The sequence below is a fragment of the Monodelphis domestica genome, chromosome 5 (genome assembly GCF_027887165.1).
Source record: "Monodelphis domestica isolate mMonDom1 chromosome 5, mMonDom1.pri, whole genome shotgun sequence".
Lineage (NCBI taxonomy): Eukaryota > Metazoa > Chordata > Mammalia > Didelphimorphia > Didelphidae > Monodelphis > Monodelphis domestica.
The window spans coordinates 96,330,483-96,358,112 of NC_077231.1; the positions used below are offsets into that span (position 1 = coordinate 96,330,483).

At 39.2% G+C, this 27,630-nt stretch overlaps 1 protein-coding gene across 2 annotated transcripts in view; it reads right to left on the reverse strand.

The window, feature by feature from the left end:
- LARGE1 (LARGE xylosyl- and glucuronyltransferase 1) overlaps positions 1-27,630 on the reverse strand; it is a 612,082-nt gene that overhangs the window by 275,462 nt on the left and 308,990 nt on the right. For both annotated transcript variants that reach the window (XM_001366359.3, XM_056798822.1), the window contains 2 exons: positions 22,146-22,228; positions 7,699-7,822 (listed from right to left, as the gene is read on the reverse strand). In XM_001366359.3, coding sequence (XP_001366396.1) covers positions 7,699-7,822; positions 22,146-22,228 — 207 coding nt within the window. The remainder of the gene's footprint in view (positions 1-7,698; positions 7,823-22,145; positions 22,229-27,630) is intronic.

Consider the following 27,630-nt stretch of genomic DNA (forward strand, 5'->3'; position numbering starts at 1 on the left):
AGTTAAGGATTAAACTCCCCTGCCTTTTTTTGAGCCAGGGGTCAGAGCAAAATACTTAGTGCTTAGGCTAGATATCTTACCCTATCCTTTTTCTGATTTTTTAACTTCACTCTTTCTTTATTTTGTAAATAAATTGTAAATAAATCTCTTTGGAATTAATTAAATTCCTGGTGACCTTAATTCTGAATAATCCAGCCCAACCTTTTTATAATTAACCCCTTTTCCCCCTTACAATATATATATAGTGTGTATATATATATATACATGACCCACATTTAAATAAGTATGTATGTGCACATATATAAATTATATGATCCTAAGAATATTATTAATATAATTATATTTAATTATATATAATTATATTATTTATATTTATATATATAATTATAATTAATACAAGAATAAAGTATATGTACATAATATACAATTTACCAGGCACTGAAAACTAAGATGCTAAGGAGAATAGGAAATGTCATTGTGTTTGAGATTGCCATTGAACTAAATTTTGAAGAAACTTAGATATTCTGAAAGTCAAGGGTAAGTTTGAAAGTGAATCCCTGGAGGGCAAGAACCATATCTTTTTGTCTTTATATCTCTAGCACCTGCCACCATGCCTGGAACATAATATATTCACTTACTAAATATCTATTGAATGAATGAATGAATGGAGGCCATGAATAGACATGAAGTTCCTTGAGAATAGGATACTTGATGCATATTTTTGTATTTCCAGTGCTTGTTGATTAAGTTGGGAGGCTGTCATCCAACGACACAGAAAGTAGGGCATATATGAAGAACCATCAATTTGTCTGCATAGGCCAAAGGGCACTAAAAGACTGCCTGCCCTTTGATTCAGCCATAGCACTGCTGGGTTTATACCCCAAAGAGATCATAAGGAAAAAGACTTGTACAAGAATATTCATAGTTGCGCTCTTTGTGGTGGCAAAAAATTGGAAAATGAAGGGATGCCCTTCAATTGGGGAATGGCTGAACAAAGTGTGGTATCTGTTGGTGATGGAATACTATTGTGCTCAAAGGAATAATGAACTGGAGGAATTCCATGGAGACTGGAACAACCTCCAGGAAGTGATGCAGAGTGAGAGGAGCAGAACCAGGAGAACGTCGTACACAGAGACAAACACACTGTGGTACAATTGAATGTAATGAACTTCTCTACTAGCAACAATACAATGACCCAGGACAATTCTGAGGGACTTACGAGAAAGAACACTAGCCACATCCAGAGGAACAACTGTGGGAGCAGAAACATAAAAGAAAAACAACTGCTTGATCACATGGGTTGATGGGGATATGATTGGGGATGTAGACCCTAAATGATAACCCTAGTGCAAATATCAATAATATGGAAATAGGTCTTGATCAATGACATATATAAAACCCAGTGGAATTGCATGTTGGCTATGAGGGGCGGGGAAGGAGAGGGAAAGAACATGATTCATATAAACATGGAAAAATATTCTGAATTAAATAAAAATTTCCAAATTAAAAAAATAAACATAAGTAATCTAAAAAAATGTATCTGCATAGGTAAATATCTCACTGTCTCCATAGACATTGGCAGGCAAAGTCAGGAATTTGGAAGTTCCAGACTATCATTAAGGACTGTAGTCATAAGCATATTCCTTCACTGTAAGTTTGGTTTTTATTCATGAAAATCATCTTCTACATTGATATAGCAGTTTAAGATTTGCAGAACACAGGCCCAGAGTCTCAAAGAGAGGATAAATGATTTACTCAGATCACAGTGATGCTATCTAAAGGAGGCAGAATATGAATATAATTTTTTCTGACTCCAAATTCAGCACTATCCACTGGACTGTTTTGCCTCTCTTTAGAGGCATACATGGAGTAGCTAGAAATTACAGCCTTGGGAAAGAATTTAGGGATCGGTTGACTCTAATACTGTGGAGAGAAGAATTTCTTTGGTGCTCACACTAGCTATGGATTGAAAAGACTTCATTCAAATCACACCTCTGTCATAACCTGTGACACCATAGGAAGTCACTTCTCCCTCTCTAAGCCTCAGTTCCCTCATCTGTAAAATTAAAGGGTTGGACTAGATGGTCTCTGAGTATCCTTCAGAATCTACCTGTATGAACTTGTGATCTGTGATCTTAAAAGACCTAAATCTGGAAGTGGGGCAGGGGTTTGCTGAAGCTAGCTTGCATCAACTGATGAATTTTCAGGGAGAACATTTACATCATGGAAATCAGCAAATGGTACAAATCAAGGCTTGATTTATTGTTTTCTTGATTTTCTAGTCCTAAGAAAGTGTTGGAGAAAATGCTAATAATGCAGTTGAAACTTCAAAGTCTGTTCTGTGTACAGTTTATTTTTCTTTCAGAGAGAAGATTGTTAAACATTTATTAGCACATTCTTGAAGGGTAGGGGGACAACTGAGAAAAAGGGAAGGGAGAGATGGTAGGATGAGAGCTTATGAGGGTATGTTTGGTATCATTGTTTACTGGTTCTTTGAAAACATCAAAAAAGCTGAATTGGGTTTGTTGGATTAATTGACCTTCTATGGGTTTTATATGAAATGATGAATAGGGAGAGTGCTGGAACAAGAGCCAGAGGTAATGGGTTCAAATTTGGGCATTTTGGGGTCTCAGTTTTCTTCTTTGCAAATTCAGCAAATGCTGAATTTGATTGACTTGAACTTGATGACTTCTAATGTACCTTCTAACTATGCTCCTATAATTCTATGTATGAAACATTCCTGCTTATACTATATCCCTAAAATTCCTGAATAACTGCATCCCTGTGGTAAGAACGAGATAGTAGAAAGATCACTGAATTTTGAATCAGAATACCTTACTTCACACCTACTGCTACTCACCAAATAACCTTGGATAAACCACTTCATTTCTCTATGCCTCACTTGACCCATCTGTAATATGAGGGAATTGAACTAACTAACACCTAAGTTCATGGCCAGCTCTCAGGCTTTTGATCTCAAGATAGGGGGACAGAGAAATAAAATATATTGGCCGAGGTCAAAGTCTCTCAAGTGCTAGTATTTTGTTCTTTCTTTGAGGTACCACACTGCCTCCCCAACTGAACCATGTGGCCAGGAAATTAAGGATTTTAAAATTCATCTGGACCTCATATCCATCAAAATGTTTGTAGCAGACCTGCCTGCAGAGGGAAAGAATTGGAAATGAAGTGAGGGTCCATTATTCAGGAACAGCACAACAGGTGATGGTACAGGAATGCAAAGGAAGATTACTGCTTTCTAAGAGATGATGAATTGGGGCAACTAAGTGGTACAGTGGATAGAGTGCCAGGTCTGGACTCAGGAGGATTCATCTTCATGAGTTCAAATCTGGCCTCAGAAACAGCTGTGTGATCCTGGGCCTTTACCCTTTTAGCCTCAGTTTCCTCATCTGTAAAATGAGTTGGAAAAGAAAATGACAAAGCACTCTAGTATCTTTGCCAATAAAACCCTAAATGGCACCGCGAAGATGTAGATATGACTAAAAGGACTAAACAACAAGAAGAGATGATGAATATATCAAATGTAGAAAATCATGAGAAGACATGACACTTAAGACACAATGATTGCAACTGGTTCCAGTCAATGCCTGAAACAGTTTTCCTCCTGGCTTCTTTGAAGACTCAGCTAAAATCCCAACTTCTACAAGCAATCTATACTGATTTCCCCTTAATGACAACGCCTTCTCCCAGTGACAACCACCAATTTACATGGCATATACCTTGTAAAAAAGGATTGTTTCCATGTCGTGTTCTCCATTTTAATATAAATTCCTTGAGGGCAGGAATGGTTTTTTGCCTCTCTTTCTTTATATCACTAGCATTTAGCACAGTGCCTGCCACAGAAAGTACTCAACAAAAGCTTGCTGACTATCTGTCTGATAATGTGGTTGGGAAGAAAAAACAATAGAAACTGAGTTGGAGTTTTAATGACCAAAATTGATCCAAAAGAATACATGGGAGGAGACACTTTCTTTTCATCCTTTATGGATGTTGGACACTCTGATGAGAAATATAACACTTGTTAGACTATTTTGATGTATTAGTTAATTTTGCTGAATTCTCCCCACCTCACTTGTTTTAAACCCTTACCTTTTGTCTTAGACTCAATATTGTATATTGGTTCTAAGACAGAAGAGCAGTAAGGGCTAGGCAATGGGGGTTAAATGACTTGCCCAGGGTCATACAGCTGGGAAGTGTCTGAGATTGGACTTGAACTCAGGACCTCCCATCTCTATCCATCCAGTTGTCCTCTCTTGCCTCGTTTTTTATTCAGTCAGTCAATCGATCACAACATTTTAAAAGTATACACCAGGCATTGTGTTAATCTCTGATAACGGATGACTTGTTAGGAAGAATCAGGGTGAGATATATTGAAAAATGTAGGTAAACACAAAAGGTATCAAATATATCTATAAATATATATACATATATATTTTAAATCTACTTTATGCTAACAGAAAAGCAAACTAAGCTGTTTAGTTCTTTTTATGGATTAAATCCCCTTTCCCACCTCTTTCTCCTTCTGTTTGTCTCTTTCTACAAACACACAAACACGTGCACAAACAGTGTATTTTACAATTCTTGAGGGGACACAGAGATGTAAAGACAGAAGTAAGTGGAGCAATTAACAAGAAGGTACGGGAATTCTCCTCTGCCAGATATTGCCCTCCATTCTCCTCACCCTTCCTGTGTGGCATTGGCTTGAGATGCTGGGAGGTAAGAGGCATGCTTTGCTCCTAGCTTAATTAGCTCAGCAATTGGTGAAATTTGGGTTTTTCCCTTTTTAAGAGTGTTCATCAATTTTTGCTCCGAATAGATTGGCCTGGCACTGCAATTACTACACCAATCCCCCCCAGCTCCATTTGGAGCCTCTTCATCAAGCTCTGAGCTGAGATAGGGGGAAATCAAAAGCTTGGGCCTACATCTCAGGATCTAGTTAAAACTTTATGACCGTGCAATGAAAAGATAATGACTTATTCTGTTTTCGCCTGGCAATTCTGACTGGGATAAGTTCCTAAGTGTGGTGGTTAGTCTTTCCCACGGAGACTAGAGACAAAAACTCCTAAGTCTGTTATTTAATTTTGTCCTGAAAAGTGTGTTTGTGTGTGTGTGTGTGTGTGTGTGTGTGTGTGTGTGTGTGTGTGTGTGTGACCCCTTCATTTTATAAAGGAGGGGAGTGAGAATCAGAAAAATAAAAGGATATATTCAAGGTCATACAGATAGTAATGGCCAAGAATGAAATTCTGACCCTGATTCTACTGAAATTTCTACCCCACAATATTATGAAGAATGAAGTGGATGAGCTATATAAAAACCAGACTATCTAATTTGAGGTCTCTTCTAGGACACCATAATACATTGAGAAAAGCACTTGTTCGGGGGGTCAGTGGGCCTGAATTCAAATTCTACCTTTGCCAAAGATGAATTGTATGCTACCGAGCAACTGGTTCCTCTTCCATAGAATGAAAGACTTAGACAACGAGAACTCTGAGGTCCCCTCTAGCTCTGAATCTAGAAGCCTATGAATGATTATCTTGAGAGGCTGTGATTTCTCTGGTCTAGAAATTCCTTTCACTACTGCAGATTGCATTATTAGTTACTCTGGCTTAAGAAGAACTCATTGCCTTGTCACTAACTGACCCATACTGGTTCTTGTAAGAGAGGAATCTAGCCTAATTTCCAGGTCCCAATTTCAGGTTTTATAAGCCTGGAAGAATCCATCAGAGTTCAAATTCCATAGACATAGATTGCAGAGATGAAGGAGCAGAGGTGCAGTGCCAAGATGTTAGATTGGAGGTAGCCATCCAGCTGAACTCTCTCTACATTCCCCTCCAAACAATTTTAAAATAACTCCTCAGATTAAATTTTGGAAGAGTAGAGACAACAAAGATTCGAGTGAGACTTTCATCCAGCTGAACTCTCTACATTCCCCTCCAAACAATTTTAAAATAACTCCTCAGATTAAATTTTGGAAGAGTGGAGACACCAAAGATTTGAGGAGTGAGACTTTCATCCACCTGAACTCTCTACATTCCCCTCCAAACAATTTTAAAATAACTCCTCAGATTAAATTTTGGAAGAGTAGAGACACCAAAGATTTGAGTGAGACTTTCATCCAGCTGAACTCTCTACATTCCCCTCCAAACAATTTTAAAATAACTCCTCAGATTAAATTTTGGAAGAGTGGAGACAACAAAGATTTGAGTGAGACTTTCATCCAGCTGAACTCTCTACATTCCCCTCCAAACAATTTTAAAATAACTCCTTAGATTAAATTTTGGAAGAGTGGAGACAACAAAGATTTGAGTGAGACTTTCATCCAGTTGAACTCTTTATATTCCCCTCCAAACAATTTTAAAATAACTCCTCAGATTAAATTTTGGAAGAGTGGAGACAACAAAGATCCGAGTGAGACTTTCATCCAGCCTAAGACAACTTAGGAGGTCTACAAGAGTGGTCTGTAACACTGGCGAGGCAGGAGCCCCAGAGGTGGCCTGGACAGTGGCAGGAGCAGCAGTTCAGGAGTTCTCAGCTGAGGCACAGTAAGAGAGGCAGACAACTGATCAGTAAAAGGTTACAGGAAACTCTTTGCTGGCGCTGGGTGCAGCTGGCACTAATTAGCAGCTCTATTGCTCAGCAGCAGTTCTGGGGGGAGAAGAGTGCTAAAGCTTCCAGGAGAGCAGGAGCCTCTCCTGGGTAAAGACCAGGAGAGCAATGGCCGCGTCTCTTCCAGGATCACACCACCTTGGCAGCACCATAAACCTCACAGATCCCCAGAATTAGCTCTGCAGCTTGGAACAGTGCCTCCCCAATCCCAGGCGAGCAGAGGCTAATTTTAACCTAATTTTAAAAGTCAAGAAACAGACTAGTAAACTGGGGGTGGGGGGATGGCAAGAGCAAAATGAACAGATGCAAAACGAAGTGAAAAAAACCAAGAGATCACAGAGACAACAATGCTGTAATCATGATCAACTGGGAAGGACTTGGCTACTCTCATCAATACACTGATCCAAGAGAATTCCAACTCTTGATGAGACCATTGCCATCCACCTCCAGAGACAGAACTGATTAACTTGAAGTGGAAACTGAAGTATCATTTTCTTGTTTTCTTTCTTTTTTGAGATATAGCTAATATGTAAACATATTTTGCATCACTTCACATGTATAATGGATATCATCTTGCTTGTCTCCTCAGTGAGCGTGGGAGGGGGTAGGAGGGAGTGAGGAAGAGAATTTAGAATTCAAAAAAAAATTTTTTAAATCTTAAAAATAAATATATTAAAAAAAACAAATGCACACATACAAAGAATGCAGGAACACCTTTAAAGTATGAGTATAGTAATGACATTTCTTTTTCTTTATTTTTTTAAACTCTGACCTTCTATTTTATAATCAATACTAAGATTCAGTTCCAAGGCGTAAGAGTGGTAAGGTTTGGGCAATTGGGGTTAAGTGACATGCCTGAGGAAGTGTCTGAGGCTAGATTCGAATTCAGGTCCTCTATACTCCAGATGTGGCTCTCTGTCCTCTGAGCCACTAGTCATGACAATATCTTGACTGGTCAGTTAGACATTCTCTGTGATTAACTGAGTTTACCTTGTTGCCCCTGCAAAACCAATGAGGTAACCATATTCATTTAATAGGCTACTAAGGCTCAAGCTCTTCCCCAACCCCCTTTACCTTTAGTTCATCAGCATCATAGAAGTCTACTCGCACGGCAGGCACCATCCATGTTTGGAAGAGAGTGGCCAGGATTTGCTTGGCAATGGCATCAGCGATGAGATGGAAGTGTAGAGGGTTCCGTCTGTGGGGGGTGGGAGGAGGAAACAGCAGCAGAGTTTAGGATCTTTGTTTTATTATTATCAAATGACATAAAATTTGTAAAGTATTAGCATGGTGCCTGGCACACAGTAGGCGCTATATAAATGCTTATTCCTGCCTTTTCCTTTTCTCTTTTGTATGTTGTTTGATTGTTTGAATTTACATGTGTATGTTGTTTACTCATACTCAGAGAATATAAGTTCCTTGAAGGAAGGATTTTTTTTTTGTCTTTGCAGCCAAGATACTTAACATAAGGTCCTGCAGGATTTCACATCTAATACCTTTTGGTTCCATTATAGGTGGATGGATCTTGGGATCTTGCATGCTTTTTTTCTTTAACCCTTACCTACCAACTTAGAATCAGTACAAAGTATTGGTTCCAAGGCAGAAGAGCAATAAGGTCTAGGCAATGGAGGTTAAGTGACCTGCCTAGGATCACACAACCAGAAAATGTCTAAGGCCACATTTGAACCCAGGACCTCTCATCTTCAGATTCTGCTCTTTATCTAAGCCACCTCAATGCTCCTTCCTGCAAGCTTTTTCTCTGACTGAGCCTTTCTGAAGAAGAAATAAAAACTCTCGGTAAATGAGTCAGGATTGTTCAAATGCTTCCCATAACGTTCACTTCTTGCCAAAGTCAAATGCTGAGCACCATGGAAATTTTTTTTTTTTGCCTAAACTTGACACCCCTCTCAGGACCTCCAGCAGGGCATTCAACTAGCATATGCCTGTTCAATGAGTGAAAAGCTTGCATGATATATTCAATAAGTGTTTATTGAAGAAATGAATGTTGCATAAACAAGAGACATTAAACAATTATTTATTGGAAGAGAATAGGATGGAATGCTACTTCATAAATAGTACTTTATAAACTTTATAAGCAGTAAGTGCTAAACAAGTATTGATTGAAGAGTTGAGTGGACAGATGAAGGGATGATATACAAATGTTAGGAGGTAAATAACCATCCATTGAAAGAATGAAGAACAGATGAATGGAAGCCTAAAGTGAGACAGAGGCAGAAGGAATTCCTCCACTGGACTCCAATCTAAGTGTGCTGCTGTCCAAAATTGAGCCACAGCTCAATCATCTCCACTTTGAGGAAGGGAGGACAGCTATTCCGATCTTTATTGAGCTCCCATCCAAAGAATATGAAGGAGGCTGTCAGTGGAATTTGGTAATGATTTGTGGGGAGGGATGGTGAGTGCATATTTATCCACAGACTGGTCCAGGCTTCCCCACCAGCAGGGAGGGATCCACATTCGTGAAAGCCAATCAGAAAGCAGACGGTCCATTTAGCCTTTAGCATCAGCTGAACCATCTCTCAATCCTCTGGGAGGCATAATAGAGACTCGTTTATGTAGAATTTATAAAGGTAAATGGGTGTACTTGTCAACCAGCATTTTTCCTCCACAACAGAGGGAAGGCTTAATTTCAAGCACCCGGTGAAAGTAAAAGGAGAGAACACACAAATTGTTTATAGTGACTAAGCACTGGGACCTCCTAAGGAGATGCTATTGCAAAATTTAGAAAAATGAGAGGTAGCGAGGTATAGTAGAAGGAATAGAATACTTGAAGAATGAGAGTTTGGGTTTCAGATATTTAACAGTATATATCAGGGAGCTGTGATTTCCTTTATTTCTCACCATCACTACCATCTTGGTCCCCCGCATTAGAATGTGAACGTTTTGATATCAAGGGGGACACACACACACACACAGTGATTAGCACAGTATTTGACACATAGTAAAAACTAATTTTCTTCCTTCTTTTTATTGGTATAAAACCCTCTTCAATGAATGTTGATACAATCCAAAATTTGTAGCCTTGAAGAGTGACCTGAAGCTCATATACCTTAAACGGATTGCCCATTGTCACAGCCCTAATGAATTTAAGAAGTGGGACTTGAGCTCAAGCCTTCCTTAGTTCAAGGTCAGTTCTCTATCCATTGCATCATGGCAGAATACTTTAACAATCTAGAACTTACTATTCTTCTAACTGTTCTTGTCTTTCTAGAATTTTCTCATCTCTTTCCTAAGAGCCTTCTCATCTTATAGCTTTCTCCTCCAATCAGTGCCTTGGACCACTATTCTAGGAAGTTCCCAGACCATTTATGCTTACTTCTCTGCTGGCTTCAGACTTTTCTGCCATGTCTCTGTGATCCATATTTATCCTCATCCCTTCCAGCTCTTTATATGCTGTCTTCCCATATTGGAATTTAAGTTCATTGAGGGGAGGGATCATTTTCCTTCCTGGTAATTGTATTTCCAGGTACTTTGGTACAGTTTCTGGTATATAGTGAATACTTAGAATACTTAATAAATTCTCTCTCTCTCTCTCTCTCTCTCTCTCTCTCTCTCTCTCTCTCTCTCTCTCTCTCTCTCTGTCTCTCTGTCTCTCTGTCTCTCTCTCTCTCTCTCTCTCTCTGTCTCTCTCTCTCTCATCTACATACTTATCTACCTAAATACCCATTAGTTATGTGCTAAGAAAAAAAGAGTTTAGATTTGATGATCTCTAAGGTCTCTTGTGAACCTGAAATACTAATAGCATTTAGGCTTGAGGCTTATGACAGGTTTATCAAATTTGCCCACTTTTCTCTTCCTCAAAGACAAAGTCAGAATGCCAACTGCAGAAGATCAGAGCTGTAGATTTTGATCGATCTTTCAAGGTCATCAACCATGCTTCCCTACCTTATATCTTACCTAAATTCTATCAGGCCACATGGTAGAGTGTAAGGAACACCAGATTTAAAATCAGAGACCCTGGGTTCAAATCCTGCCTCTATGAAGTACCTACCATCTGTGTCAACTTAAGCAAATTCCTACATCAGGACTCAGGTTCTTCATGTTTAAATTTTAGAGGGGTGGATTACGAAGGTCTTATTCAGCGCTAAATGTATGACTTCAACTCTATATTCTCCTCTGAACTGGTCTCCCTGCATTGAGTGTGTCCCCTATTCCAATGTTGTTGTTGAGTCATTTCAGTTATGTCTACCACTTCATGGCCCTATTTGGGGTTTTATGAGCAAAGATAATGGTTTAGTATTTCCTTCTCCCGCTCACTTGTTATAGATGGAGATTCAGAGGCAACCAGGATGAGAAGACTTTTCCATGTCACACAGCTAGTAGATGTCTGAGGGTGCATTTGAACTTGGGTCTTCCTGACTCTAGGACCAGTGCTCTAACCACTGTACAAGCTAGGTACCCCCAATTCTATCTATTCTTTATACTTTTAACAAAGTATTCTTCCCCATGTACAAGGGAACTTTTGTCTAGATAGAAAATAATAACAATAACAATAGATTAAACTTGCATAGTTTCCCATTTCCAAATACAGTGTGAATCCTCAAATGCAAAGTTGTCTACAAGTTAACTCCATTTTCCCCCCTTCAGGCACACGATGCCCCTCCTTGTACCTAACACTACAGACACCACATACTACATTAGATGACTCATGATATTGTGGAATATAATGGGGAAAACACTGGATTCAGGGTCAGAAGATAGAGGTATGATCTCTGGCTTTTGCCGTTACATTTGCTAAATGACTACGTACAAGTTACTTCACATTTTGATACTCTGTTTTCTCACCCCAAAATGAATCAATACTTTTTAAAGAGTACTTAGTGTGTGCCAAACACTGCGGACAGATCTAAAAACAGGAATGTAATAACAAGCCTCAAAAAATGTACATTCTAATGGGGGATAGTTAGGATTGCACTACCAATATAAAAAAAAAGTGCTTTGCAAATACTAAAGCATTGCAGAAATTGGAATTGTTATCAAAGTTAACAAGTGAATAAGTTTTTATTAAATATCTGCCATGCTTCAAATACTACGCAAAGAGCTGGAAATACAAAAAAATGTAGCAGCAATGAGGCTGAATACTCCCATGAATTCCTATTTCTACACATTGACTCATCCTGACCTTGGATGGGTCTGTGTTTATATTTATCTTACATACATTTTTTAAAAAATCTCCCACTAGAATATAAATTCTTTGAGGCTAGAACTCTCTCATATTTGTCTTTGTATACTAAAGTTCTGCCATGGATCCTGGCACATGATAGGACCCTAATAAAGATTTTTGAAATTGGAAAAGTGGAGGACAGAGTGAATCACATCAACTTTAAAAAAAACTCATTTACCCTATCTATAAAATGGGAATAACAATCCCTTTGCTGCCTGTCTCACAAAGATGTCATAAAAATTATAAAAAGAAACAGAAATGAGAGGCCTCTGAAAACTGAAAAGCACCAGAGGAATGTTAGTTAATGAGGTGTTGGCAAAGTTAAGATGAGGGAAGTGTGATTTATCATCTTTCTAACTATTATAATTTAGAATGAGAAAAAAGTTGTGGGGCAAATTTGCCAATACTGAAACAGAAAATGAATTATTAGTTTATTTTTCTAATCTATTAATTAATCAACATGTAATTGTTGAGTGCATATTATGTGATAGGCCTCGTGGTAAGAGCTGGGAATGTAGATACCAACTCTGATTTCCATGGTACTTTAGTATTTACAAAGAACTTTCCTTTTTGGATATTCATTCCCAACACTCCCTCATTAGAACATAAATTCTGTGAGTACAGGGACCGTCTCCCCTTTTTAAAATTTCTATTCCCAACATTTGGCATGCAATAGTCAACAGGATTTAAATATGGGAAGGGCTTTAGATGTCATGTAACCTAATCCCCTCATTTTCAAAGATGAGGAAACTGAGACTCAAAGAACATTAGGGGATCATTTCTGGAGCTTCTACCCTGGGCATCACTGGTCAGATTAATGAGTGCCTCTGGTGGTCCATCATTTCAGAATGGCCCCAGAAATTGCTTCCTTCATTCCTCAGTCATCTCAGTCAGGTGTCTTAGCGCCTTACTTGTTCCCCCAACCCTTTCCAGTTCTGGAACTGTAATCCCATGAATACCACCATAGTGGCTGTGACAGTCTACTCCTCACTGGGTAGCTGAGCTGCACATGGAATAGTGCCAGGTGTGAAGTCAGGAAGACTCATCTTCTAGACTTCAAATCTAGCCTCAGACACTTGATAGTTGGGTGACCCTGGAGAAGGTATTCAATCTTATTTGCCTCAGTTTCTTCATCTATATAATTAGCTGGAGAAGGAAATGACAAATCAGTCCAGTGTTTTTTCCAAGAAAACCCCAAATAGAATCACAGAGATCCAGACATGACTGAAACGACTGAACAACCATCATTTCTATAACTTTTTGAACCCAAATACCCTTCCCTAGCTTCTATTTACCCCATCCCTATTGTCTTATTCTACAAGAATGCAAACTCCGGGAGCTCAGGGCCCCCTGTTTAGCACAGTGCTCTGCACTTAGTAGAAATGTTAACATTTATTCATTTGCCATTTTAGAGCTGGAAGGTATCTTAAATATCATGAGACTCCTTCATTTTACAGATGAGAATACTGAGGCCCACGTCACACTTGACCAAAGTAATAAGTAACAGCTAGACCTGAGGCTCAACCCAGGCAACTGATTCCCATCTGGAGCTTTTTCCACTAGACCAGCCTCAATCTAGGTCAGCACTTGAAGAACTCTGAGCACAATAATGGAAATTAAAAAAAAAATTACTAACTAGCAATTATTCTCATTCCTTTCCTTCTAAGAAACAGATGTTTAAAGAAAACATTCTTTGTTCATTTTTCACCCTCAGAAACTTGCACTTGATTGTGGCCTTGGCCAAAGTCAAGAAGAAACATTTCACTAAAGTGGATTCTTAGTAAGAAGGATTTCAGTCTGCTTTCATTGTAGCCACAGATAAATAGAACTGAGAAGCACTTTAGGACCATCCGGACCAACCCACATATTTTGCAATGAACAGTGAGGCATTGTGATGGAGTGTGGGCTGGCAGGACATTGGCCTAGAAATTCCAGCTGTGATACTAGCTGTTTGAATATTAGTAAGTCATTTAATGTCTCTGCACCTTGGTTTCCTCATATGTAAAACTGAGGGGGATTGACCTGAATGAGTTCCTAAAATCCTTCTACCTCCCCCAACGATGAAGTCATGATGGCTCTGTGAAGATGGTCTGCCGCTTGCTGGCTATACCACCTTGAGCAAATCACTTCCAACTCTGTGCCTCCCTTTCCATGTCTGCATGTTCCAAGGCTCTCTCAACTCTTACCTTCCCTGTTCTAAGACCCATCTGGGTCCTGACATTCCCTGTTTTAAGGCTCCTTCCAGCTCGGACATTCTGTGATTAAACAGCCACAAGTTCAATTTCCCAAGCACCATGTTTAATTTTTTCCTCGTCAAGGGTTCATTCTAGAGATGCACAGAGTCCTGGTTATGGTCTTTCAACAGATAAAAAATAGCTCTTGACTACACCTGAAAACAGGGGCTCTTCACTTTGTGGATGTATGCATGTGTGTGTGTCCTGGACATCTGGTGAAGCTTATGGACCCCCTTTCCAGAATCCTGTTTTCATGTGCATAAAATAAGGTACAAAGGATTTTAAAAAATGATATTGAGATACAGTTATCAAAAGATTCAATAAAAAAGCTAATGGACCAGGCTACGAAGTTTTAAATGAGCTGACCCTCCTTTGGTTTTCTTCTTAAAGTCCAAGGGCACCCCCAGACTGGCTGGGTCAAAGTTGTCCTAAGTTACTTCAGAGATCTCCGCTACATCATGGACAGGAATTGTTGTCAGAGACAAGGAGCCAGGAGTACCAGCTTACTCCAACCTTAATGACCAGATACTCTCACTCTTCTCCTGGATGGCTCTCCAGTGCCAAAGTAGGACTGGAATGAATATGTTAATGCATGCCAGCAATGATGATTAAACTACCATGACATATATTTTTCCCCCTCAGAAATTTGCCACAGATTGTCTGAGACATTCTGGGACCTGCTTTTGTATTAAAATATATGGTAACACTCCAGCTGAAGCATCCTTTAATTATGAAATGACAATGGAAATCTGATTTTAAAAAATGCATGTCGCATCCACATGAATACCAAGGAAATTCATTATACTCTATGCTATTAGAGCACAGAGCACCCTGGGAGAAGGCAGAGGGCTCAGGTGAATTTAAATAAGAGCTTTTGCTCAAGAGAGATCAAGCCACATCTTCTCTCTCTTGTCAGGCCTCAGTTTCTAAACTTGAAAAAGAAAATATATGATTTAGAGTATAGTATTATAGACTAAGGCAGAAAGAAAGCCAGAGGCCATCTGATCCAACTCCCCTCATTTTACAGATGAGTAAACCGAGGCCCAGAGAAGTTTTACCGCAAATCACACACAGCAAACACCAGAAGTGAGATTAAAACCCAGGAGGAAATGATGATTATTATGATAGCTAATATTTATACAGCACTTTTTAAGGTTTACAAATAGCTTTATTTTTTTTTTTTACATTTGATCCTAACAATAATCCTGTAAATGCTGCTAGTATCCTCATTTTATAGATGAGGAAATTGGGCTGAAAGGGGATAGGTGACTTGCCTCAGGTCACACAGCTGATAAGTGTCTGAGAAAGGATTAGAACTTAGGTCTCTTTGATTTTGGGTCCAGTATTCTATACAATGTGCTGAAGCTTCTGAATTACTATAAAAATACTCTGAAGACAAAAATTAAACAGTATTTGCCTGCAAGAGATTTACATTCTAGGTTGGGGGCTCAATGATGTGATTTTCTCAACCTTCCAAGATCACAGACTTCAAGCTAAAAGGACTTGCAGAGGCTATCTAGCTCAACTGCTTCATTTTACAAATGAGGAGACTGAGGTCTAAGGTCAGGGAGAGCTGAAAAATGTATAAACAGGCAAATAAGAAGTATACATAAATTAAATAACAAGGTAATCTGGGGAAGAAGAAGCCAGTTGGGGAGCAGGAAAGGCTTCCTGGAGAAAGTAGTCCATGGGAGAAGAAGAGGATGGAGAGGCACCCTGTTGGCTGGGGACAAGGTAAGAGGTATCTATGAAGCCTCCCCAGAGCCGGGTGGGTTAGGTCAATTTGTTCTCACTCACCCATCAGGGCAGCCCAGCCTCGGGGCAGAACTCCAAAGTTCTACACATCTTTTTCCCATTCTGCTCCCTCTCTCCCATCCACCACACACTGAGTACTAGGTAAGTTACTTGAGGGTTTCTATTATTTCTCTCATTGACTTGGTATCCCTTATTGAACTGAATTAAAATGGGTTGGATTCAAACCTATATCTCCGGTGTCTTAGTCTGCCATTTCTTCCATTAAATCACGCTGTCCTTTGATGGCAAGACTGTATCCTTCCTTGTGTTATCTCTCAGACCTGCAGTCTTCCTTTCCCAAATCATCTGCCTTGACTTGCCATTCAGGATTCAAAACCACACACTCCTAAAGCGAGGAATTATATGAGTGCTCAGGAAAACCAAGTACCAATTTTACTGAGTTAGAATCGGGGAAGGGAGATGAAGGATGTGCATGTACACACACACACACACACTTTTCTCTACACAACTGATACCTTCTTTTTATTGTGACAAGGGAACCTGTCTTGATAAGGTTAAATGACCAATGCCCCAAAATCAATCAGGTAATCAATCAACGATCATTTTTTAATGGAAAGCTGGAAGGGGGCAATGCTTTCATTTGTTTCTGAGACTAGTGCCAACATCCAAGAGTTCACAGAACTTTTGTGCAGAAGTATTAACTCTTTATCTGCTATCTCATTGGGTGGTGGGGGTGGAAGGTGGTTTTACATAAAAAATAACTCACTAAAGCAAAATGAAAACTGGAGGCTTCATGGGTAAAGTGGAAAATTTATTAAATCTTCATTCCATGGAACTAAATATCTAGAAAATAAGATCATAGACTTCAAGCTGGCTAAGATCTTGGAGGTTATCAGATTACAGACTTAAGAGTTGACAGGGAGTCTAGGAGTACCTTGTCCAAGCCCCTCATTTTACAAATGAGGAACCGGAGTCCCCCCAAAATGAAGTGACTTGTCAAACCACTCATTTTGATACTTGGAGGCATATCAGGTCAGGTGGATCTTTAAGTGAATTTTAATATTGTTGATACATATCTAGGGTAATTTTATTTTGGTTCAAAGGGAGATGTAGAAGAGAACTCTTCTCAGCAGACATCTAATCAACTACTCTCCCAGGAGAAAACTGAGGATAGAAATTATGAAGGGATTTGTTCTAGATCATATAGGTGATGGGTGGCAGCTAGGATTTCAATCAAAGTCCTATGAATCCAAATACAGTCTTCTTCCCATATTTCTGCCCTGTTGGTATTATTCTCCTCATCATGAAAAATCATTAGAGTAGGGACAGAAAGGTGGCATAGTGGATAGGGTCCTGGACTTGGAGTCAGGAAAATCTGAGTTCAAATTCAGCCTCAGCCACCTACTAGTTATTTGATGCTGAGCAAGTCACTTATCCCTCTTTGGAAAGAGAAAAAGGAAGGATGGAAGGAAGGAAGGAAGGAAGGAAGGAAGGAAGGAAGGAAGGAAGGAAGGAAGGAAGGGAGTGAGGGAGGGAGGGAGGGAGGGAGGAAGGGAAGAAGGAAGGAAGGAAGGAAGGAAGGAAGGAAGGAAGGAAGGAAGGAAGGAAGGAAGGAAGGAAGGAAGGAAGGAAGGAAGGAAGGAAGGGAGGAAGGGAGGGAGGGAGGGAGGGAAGGAGGGAGGGAAGGAGGGAAGGAGGGAGGAAGGGAGGAAGGAAAGAAGGAAGGAAGGAAGGGAGGAGGGGAGGAAGGAAGGGAGGGAGGGAGGAAGGAAAGGAAAGAGAAAAGAAAAGGAAAGGAAAGTGAAGAAAAAAGAAGAGAAGAAAAGTAAAGAAAAGAAAGAAAAGAACTCAGGTCAAGTACCACATTCTAGGTGAAGTCTCTCCTGATTCCTCCTAGATACTAACACCTTCTTCTAAAAAAGAAACAAAAACCAAAAACTATTTTAATATATTTTGTACATTACTACATGTGGACATGTTGTCTCTGACCAACAGAACATAAATACCATGAAGGCAGGGGTCACTGCATTCATAGCAGGCCCTTAATAAATATTTACTGATTGCTATACACTCCCTGTGTGACCTTGGGTCAATCATTTATCATCTCTAGGCTCCTTGTTGTCCTGGCTAACATGAGAAGTTTGGACCAGAGCATTCAATTTTTACTTTACAGAACTGAGTGTCACAGGCTAAAGAGGAAGAAGAAATGCAGGCAATGTTTATTTGGATTCTTGGTTTCCTTCTCACATGCTAGTCCTTGAATTATCTTTCAAAGCAAATTCACTCCTTCCTTTTAAAATTCTCTATGGCTAATCCATCCAGGCATCTTAGAGAAATTAAAATGATTTAAGAAAACAAAATGGGCCTTGACTATAAAGATTTGGAGAAAACCTTGTCTGAAAATGAATGCAATTACCATAATTAGCAAATGGACCCCAAAGAGGCATCTTGCACAGCTACTATTATTTTACTATTTAGCATTAGGAAGATATTTCATTTGGTAAAGTATTTCATAATCATATATTAGTTAATCCCTGAAACGTGCATAAAAAGTAGTTCTACTATTTTTAGCCTGGCTGACTGTAGAAGAGAAATTTCAAATTCCTTTTGCTTCCCTATCTCACCCACACAGCATTACCTTTATCTATTAAGTTAATCAGTTCATATAATCATAGAGTTGGAAGGGACTCCTGAGGTCGTTTTGTCTAACACACTGCCTAGAGCAAGAATCCCTCCTACGGACATGCTTGACAAGCTTTGCTGAACAGCTCCAGTGATGGGGAGCTCACTACTTATTCATTTCAGGAAGGTAGCTGACTTTTTTCATTGCCTAGTGTTCACCAATAAAGCTTTGTAAAAACAACCCATGTAAATGGGAGCTATGGGAGCTGCTACAGGCTGGAATAGATGGCTTCTCATATGACTTCTTAGAGATGTGGTATAGTTGACTTTGAGTAATCTCTGAATCAGCAAAACTTGGGTTCAAGGTTACCCTCTGCCACATGTTCCCTGTGTGAATCTGGGCAAGCCTCTTAATCTCTTTGTGACTCATTTTCTCAGCTGTTAGATGGGAATGAGAGGCGGTAAGGCACAAGGGATAGACACACAGTCTGTCAATAATGAATACTTGGGGTCAAGTATAGTCTCTTGATACATGAAAAATGAAAGAATGAATCGAAGACATTCATAAGCACTCACTATGCACAAGCATTGTGCTAAGTCATTGGGATACAATTGAAAAGTAAGATATTTCCCTCCCTCAAGGAGCTTCCATTCTCATGGAGAAGTCAAAAAATACTGGAAAGCTTTAGTTGCAGGTCAGAAGGGAAAGTCCTCTAGTCTTTAGGGGGCAGCAGCAAAGCAGATGGCCATGCCTCTTTCTTAATGTCATTATCACTGACAAAACTATATTTTTTTCTGATGTTTGTTTCTGATGTTGAACTATTCTGGGCAAGTCCCTCTGATTCTCCATTCTGTAGGCAGCTCTCTAAGACTTAGAACAATTGATATCATCTCTGACACTCTACCCTCCATGACTATCCCACCCCCTTGGCAGCTACATACATAGGGATAGAGAATTAAGTTTGGGCACACTATGGCAGGCAATTTATTAAGGGGTAGGGATTCAAAAACATTACCCAAAACAGAAAACATAAAATAAAAATATAAAAAGACAAAATGACAAGAGTTGGAGGAGATGTGGAAAAATAAGGACACATTGTTGGTAGAACTGTAAACTGATCCAAACATTGTGAAGATCAATTTGGAACTATAGTCAAAGAGTTATAAAACTGCATATACTTTTTGGCCCAGTAATACCACTATTAGGTTTATTTCCTAAAGTGATCAAAGAAAAAGTTAAAGAAACTTTATGTTCTAAAATATTTAGAGCAGCTCTTTTTTGTGGTGGCAAAGAACTGGGAAGTGAAGGAATATGTATCAGTTGGGGAATGGCTAGGAATTTTGTGGTATATGATTGTAATGAAATACTATTGTGCCATAAGAAATGGCAAGATGATTCCAAAAAAATCTGGAAAGACTAATATGAAGTGATGCAAAGAGAAGTGAGCAGAACCAGGAGAACATTGAACACAGTAACAATAATGTATGATAATCAACTGTGAATAACTTAACTGTTATCAACAAGGCAAGGATCCAGGACAACTTCAAGGGATTAAAGATAAAAAAAGATATCCACTGCTACAGAAGGAATAGATTGAATGCTGTCTGAATGCAGAAGCAAACATACCATTCTTCACTTTACTTCCTCCTTGAATTTTTTTCTAGTGCGAGCAATATATGTCTTGTTTCACAATATGATGAACAGAGAAATATGTATTATATTATAATATATATACAACTCATCATATTATCTGCCTTTTGGGAGAGTGAGGGGAGAGGGAGGGGGAAATGAAAAATAATGATACATTCTTTTAAACATAGCTAATTTGATAATTTGTTTTTCTTGGAAAGTATATTTGTTATAATTTATTATATATTTATAACAAATCATGTGTATTACATTATTGTTATGTTATAGTGTATATATATATGGATCCACATTCAGAGGAAGAACTGTGGGAGTAGAAACACAGAAGAAAAACAACTGCTTGATCACATGGGTCGATATGATTGGGGATGTAGACTCTAAATGATCCTTCTAGGGCAAATATCAATAATATGGAAATAGGTTTGATCAAGGACACATGTAAAACCCAGTGAAATTGTGTGTTGGCTACAGGGTGGGCGGGTAGGGAGGGGAGGGAAAAAATATGAATCATGTAACCATGGAAAAATATTCTAAATTAATTAAATAACAATTTTCAATTAAATATATATGGTAATTAAAAAAAAGAATCCCTGACTTCAGGGAACCTTACATTTCAAGAGTGGAAATGGTATGTACTCCCTATTCCACCCCAAATGTATACAGAATAGATATAAAATGTAACCTTAAATGGGAAGGTATTAGTGATAGGGAAGAATTGGAAAAGAGTTCTTGCAGAAGCAGGGTTTTGAGGTTCAAGGAAGGAAAACTAGAGATCCTGAAAAGCCAAGGTGATGAATGAAAGCATTTTTGGCATGAGGGTCAGTCAGTGCAAAGGCAAAGAAGTGGGAGATGATGTGCATAAAAAGCTATGTAAACCTTAAAACTTTATTGAATTGATCTATTATTATCTTATTTTCCTAGGACTGTTATTGCCTATTTAAAAAAAAATCCTTAACATCCATCTTAGAATCTAAGTTCTAAGACACATGAGTGAAAAGGTCGAAGCAATGGGGGTTAAGTGACTTGCCTAGAGTCACACAGCTAGGAACCACCTGAGGCCTCACTGGAACCCAGGACCTCCCTGAGTCACCTATCTCTTAAGGCCAAAGTGGGTACATTACCCATAAGAAGTTTGCCTGGCCCTAAGCATAGTGGATCAAGTCAAGCTGATAGTCTAGTCTCACCCTTTACTTGTCCCCCACCAGGGATCACTTTCCTGATCTCTTGAATCTCTGTTCTTGGTCATTGAAACATTGAGTTGGCAATGCCAGTGAATGCCCAAGGGAAGATATTGTGACAATGGCTTTAGATATCAAAGAAATTTGTAAGTCATCTAACCCAACTCCATCATTTGTCAAAAGGAAACTGAGGTCACAAAGGCTAGTGCCTTGCCCCAGATCACACAAATATTAAGTAGCAGATCCAGCCTTATATCATTATCTGAACTGAACTATCCCTGTCTCTCCCTATCAATAACCAATCTTACCTGTACCCCTTGACTTCTGTGTCTCCTTGATATGATGGCTTTAAACTATTGCTCTGACATCAGAGAACCCAATCCATACTTGTGATGGAATCCCCTTCAGAGCAACTTTGATTAAAAGGTCATGGATCTGTGGTCCAAATACCTCTGGTACAGGGAACATGGCCAAATCACTCCACTTCTAGATAGGTTTAATAGTTAGGGAGCCAAATCCTGCCTCAATAATTCCCACATGCTGTTCCTAATTTCATCCCCTGTGGCAAAGAGGAACCAAGGTAACCCCTGTAACCTGTAACCTCCATGAGAGAAGAATGAAATACTGAAATGCTTGAAGACTACTAATATGTCCCCACTAGGTATTGTCTCCTCCACCCTAACCCAACTCTGATTTCTTCCATTGGTTCTTTTCTAGCAGGATCTCCAGGCTTCTTTCTAGAGGGATCATCCTCCTCTAAACAAGTCATTCATTAACTGCCACCCTCCCAGATGACTTTGAAGGTTTTGTGTTCACTTCTTTTGAGCTTCTCCTTTTCCCGAGGGCACATTTATATCCTTTCTCAAATTAATCCCAACCAGATGGGAAAATGTTTCTTTTACCTATGAAACAAGACAGACTTGACCAAAGTGACGACATCTCGGCTGGCGTTGTATCCAGCGCAGACGATGGCAACGTGGATCGTCTGGGGAGAAGAAGAGAACAAGATGATTTAGACAGAATGAAGGACTTTTCTCAGTGCCTCATCACTCAGGAGAAAGATAAATTGCCACCACTCATTCTGGGGGTCATTAGAAAACATGGGGCACAGTTTGCAGCTGTTTATGCCGGCTTGAGACAGTTTTATTAAAACCATTTTAATTGGGTTATGGCACCATCATCATTTGGAAGCCATTACAATCCTTCTAAATTACATTTTATGTATAGCAGGGACAGTGCTGATTAGCTACAACAGGCTAGCAGAAAGTCACTTGCCCACATGCCTGGAGCCAAAAGCAATTGACAAGAGGACAGTGGTAATGAATATCCACTGGGACAGAAGATTCACTGTTAACCAGATCCATTAGACAGTGGAATGGGCGTCTGGCAGGGGATCATCTTCCTGGGGAATGCAAATAAAATAGATTCTAATCTGTCTGAGATGAAAGAGGAGTGATCTAGAGTTCAAAAAACCCCGAAATGGATCATATAACCTAGCCAAGTCATCTACAAGTCATGACATATTTATAGCTGAAAGAGATCTTATCATTTGTCTTGTGCAATCTCTTAGGCAATAGGATACAGCAGGGAAAAAGGGGGGACTTTTCTTGTGAGAAGAGCTTGTCAGAGAACTTGGTTTACAGTCATCATTTTCTCCACTAATTATCTCCTGGGAGACCCTGGGTGAGTTACTTCACCTTTCTTCAAAGCCCATTTCAAATATTCCATCTCATAAGAAGACTAGTCTCATTTCTCCTAATGGCTAATGCTCTCCCCCAAGTACTTTGTATTTTCTGCCTCTGAAGAAACCAAGGTTGGTTGAACTTAGTGAATTATGTAGAACTTTGGTCCCAACTTCTTATGGTTCTATTATTTAAACAACACTATTTTCCTACCATTGGTTCATAGTTATAATTAAAAAATAAATATCCTGAAATATGCAAGAATCAAAAGTGTGGGTGACCAAACAGGATTCTGGTCATTGTCAGAAGGTTGAAGCACATTCAAAGTGGTGAGTTTGGCACAGACCTGAAGGGTATATGACAAAAACAGAAAGGGAGAGGCAGACGGCTGGTGTTAACAGGATGTAGCACATTACAAGTGAAGAGCTGGGCATTTGGAAGCCATGAAAAAGACCTCATTCAAAGCCATGTTTGTCCAGAACTGAGCTAGGGCCAGTCATGAAGGAAGAATAAGGGTTAACAGATGGTTGGTCCCAAAATGCTTGCATTAATGTCTAAAAGTTGACAGGACTGCCTTAGGGTTCTCCTAAGAAATCTTTAAACAAAAATGGGCTGATCTCTTGTTGGGAATAGAAGAATTATGTATTCATGCATGCACCAGACTAGATGGCCCCTAAAGTCCCTTTTAACTTGAAATTCCTGCCATTTAGGAGCTCTTCTTAACCCACAAAAAGAATCAAGGAAGCCTTTCTGTATATTGGACAGATTTTTAAAGGGAGATTTGTAGGAAGACATGGAGAATAGCCCAGGGTAGTAAGGCAAGGAAGAGGTTGGACCTATCCCAAAAGGAGACCTTCCTCATCCCCACAATTGTCAGTATCCTACTCCTCTGAGATCTAGCATGTATAAATGAGCTTTTATTTATTCATTTTATCAGCGTTCTCTCCATACATAGATATGAACCACTTGTTCCCCTTAGAATGGAAGCTCCATGAAGGTAGGCATTGTTTTGCTTCTGTTTTTGTGTCCTTGGTGCCCAGCACAGCACTTTTTTCATATTACATGCTTACTACCTAATAGCTAACATTTATATAATACTTACTATATGCCAGGTAGGGAGCTAAGTACTAAATAATTATCTCATTTGATCATCACAACAACCCGGAGAGGTGGATGCTATTTTCATCCCCAGTTTACAGATAAGGAAACTGAGTCAAACAGAAGTTTAGTGACTTGCCCCAGGTTCACACAGCTAGTAAATGCTGGAGGTTAGGTTTGAATTCAGATCTTCCTGACTTCATGCCCAGAGTTCTATCCACCTCACCACCTAACTGCCCCCTAAACTTAATGACTAAATACTCTGGTTAATTGATTGCTTTATACATGTTATCTTCCTCACTCACCAAAAGATCAAATGTAGAAACTGTCTCTTTTGCTTTTGTTTTGCTCTTTGTATCTCCAGTATCTAACTCGATGGCTGGCACCCAATAGGCATGCTTTATACGGCTTACTGACCGACTTACTGATTGTATTAATGAAAAGAGAGCCCAACATGATATGGATCTGCTCAGCGTCCAAAAGGGAAGCATGAGACTCCCAAAACCTGCAACTCTGCTATAGGAGAGATACTGGAAACCAAACAGAGTGTTGGACATTTAGGTAACAGCAGAGACAGCTCTACAGCAGGGGGACTCCGCCAAGATTATGAAGCAGAGCAGTGAAAAGGCGTGTGCCAAGGACAACTCTTGCACATAACAACAATTCAAATCTGTAGCTTCAGACACTGCCAACATTGCCTTGGTTCCAGGCGGAAGGAACGCTTTAAATAAGCACATTAACTATAGGCACGAGAGGGTGGATTTTTAAACATGTTATGTAATTCCTCCAATCTCTTTAGTTTCTTTTTAAAATGTTTTATTTGTTTTTCTTTTTCTAGTTACATACAAAAGCCATTTTGGCCATCTTTTTTTGACATCTTAGAATTCAGATTTTCTCCATCCCCTCTCCACCTCTCTGAGGGAGTGAACAGTCTGCTAGAGGCTATACCTACACTTTATGGGATGCCTATCTCCATATTTCCCATGCCATGAGAGAAGACACATATCACCCCAAAACAGAAATAATCTCATGGAGGATAAAGTCTCTTGTGTTTCATTCACTACACCTGCTTCTATGAATATATTCATCAAAGGATGCCATATTGACAAGACCCTGCTCCCCCAATAAATGAAGCCATTGTAGGCAATTAGATTAGTCAAGGAGGCAGTGCCATCTTGTGGGTTCCAGAAAAAGCCAGAGCAACCCAGAATTCCTTGGTTAAGTCCTGATGTGACTATGACCTGTACGGATGTGGTAGTGCACACTCCATCTCTGAGGCACAGTTTCCACATCTCTCAAGTGAGGAAGCTTAATCAGATAAGCACTAACATAGCTTTGAAAAAATGCATACATCTTAGGTTCTGTCTTGGAACCAATACTAAGTGTTTGTTTTAAGACAGAAGAACCATAAGGCCTGGTAATGGACATTAAGGGACTTCCCCAGGTTACATAGCTAGGAAGTGTTCAACTAGCTGCCCCCCTAAGGTAGCTTTACAACCCTAAATCCCATGAAGTGATGCTGCGAAAGGAAGAGGAAATAACCTTACCAAGTTCAGAGTCTAGGGTGTAATGGACTTCAATTGCTATGGAGTCATGAATCAAAGAGCCAGAGCCAGAAGGGCCCTCAGAGATCATCTAGGCCATTTCTCTTAGATTACAGATGAAACCTAGCATGATCAAGTTACTTGCTCAAGGTCATACTGATTGCATTGGCATTGGAGCTTGGAACAGTCATCAATGGATATCTCCAACATGTCAAGAGCCATTTTACAGAAGTGGTAGAAATGCAAAGAATTTTAGCAATAATCTTGAAAACAGACATATTGGGGTTGCTAGGCAGTATAGTGGTTAGATCAGCAGGGCCTGGAGTTTGGAGGACCTAGTTTCAAATATGGCCTTACATACTTCTCCTAGATGTATGACCCTGAGAAAGTCACTTAACCCCCATTGCCTAGCCCTTGCTGATCTTCTATACTAAGACAAAATGTATGGGTTTAAAAAAAGTTGATATACTGATCCTGGAGGCAGCTTCAAATCCTGTCTCTGATACTTACTACATATAGGACGTTGCACAAGTCACATCAGCTCTTTGAACCTCATTTCCCTCATTAGTAAAAGGAGAGAGTAGGACTGAATGGTTCCCATTTACTATAGCTCTAGAGCTATGAGAACATAGTTTCCCTGCGCCTCATTTTCCTCATCTACAAAATGGAAAGATTAGACTTGATGACCTTTAAGTTTCTAGCTCCTCTTCTAGAATCTCATGATCTTAATTTTCTTTTATAACCCTCTAATGGAACTCCAGGTGAACGAGCCATTAGATTTATCTGAGTAGGTTTTATCCTTACCCTCACTCGACTTTAAACTCCATGAGGTCAGGAACATAAGATCATAGTTTTAGAGCTGGAAGAGATCCTGGAGATCATAAAAATAAAATCTCTTTTTGTTATAGATGAGAAACTAAGGTCCAGAGGCCAAGGAAATTTCTATAAGATCATGGAATTTAAAAGTTAAAAGGACTGGAGAAGTTCGAGTTCAAGCCAATAATTTAAAGGATGAAGCAACCAAGGCACAAAAAATTGAGTCCCCTAGCTAGTGAATGCTAGAGGTAGAATTTGAAGCTATACATCCTTGATTTGAATTGCAATGTCCTAATCATTACACAGATCTGCTCCTCTCTCACTGTGCCCCCCCATTTTATCTCCTCCAGTGCTGACACATTACTCTCCACACAGTAGGTTTATAACAAACATATCTGTTATAGCTAAAGAGAAATAGCATTCCAATGGATACTTTGGAAATGTTACAGTTTCTGAAATCTCCTGTGATAATTTTGCCTCTAACACATTTGAATATCTCATCAGAACTCAGGTAAGAACCAGATGAGGTCATTTTCTGCAAGGAAATCTTGCTCTGTTGAGATTACAATTGCTTATCTCCCCAGGCTTCTGTAAGATGGGGCAAGATACTTACTGGAAGAGAGATGCTCAGGTCAAGGTCAGTTCTTTAGGGTATAGAAAGATCTTGAGGATTCCCTAGAAACTGTATCCTGGAATTCTTGTTTTTTTTTTCTTATTTATTTATAACTTGGGTATTCTTCCTCATTGGTAATATTTCTAATTAATTACCAGTTTTATGAGGTCATAGATTTAAACTAGAAGCCAAGCCTACAGTTCCATTTTACGAATGAGGAAACTGAGGGGAGAGGACCAATATATCACATCCTATACCAAAAAAAGGTCAAAATAGATATATGATTTAGATATGAAGGGTGATACCATAAGCAAATTAGGGGAACCTACAATATTTTATTCCTCAGATCTCTGGAGAAGGGAAGAATTTATGACCAGTTAAGAGAAAGAAAACATTATAAGATATAAGATGAATAATTTCAATTACATTATATTTATTTACTTTTTAGATTACATTAAATTTAAAAAGTTTTGTACAAACAAAACCAATGTAACCAAGATTAGAAAGGAAACAACCTGGGGGAAATTTTTTTGGAGCAAATTTCTCTGCAGTCTCATTTCTCAAATATACAAAGAATGAATTTAAATTTAAAAGGATACAAGTCATTCCCCAATTAACAACTGGTCAATGGATA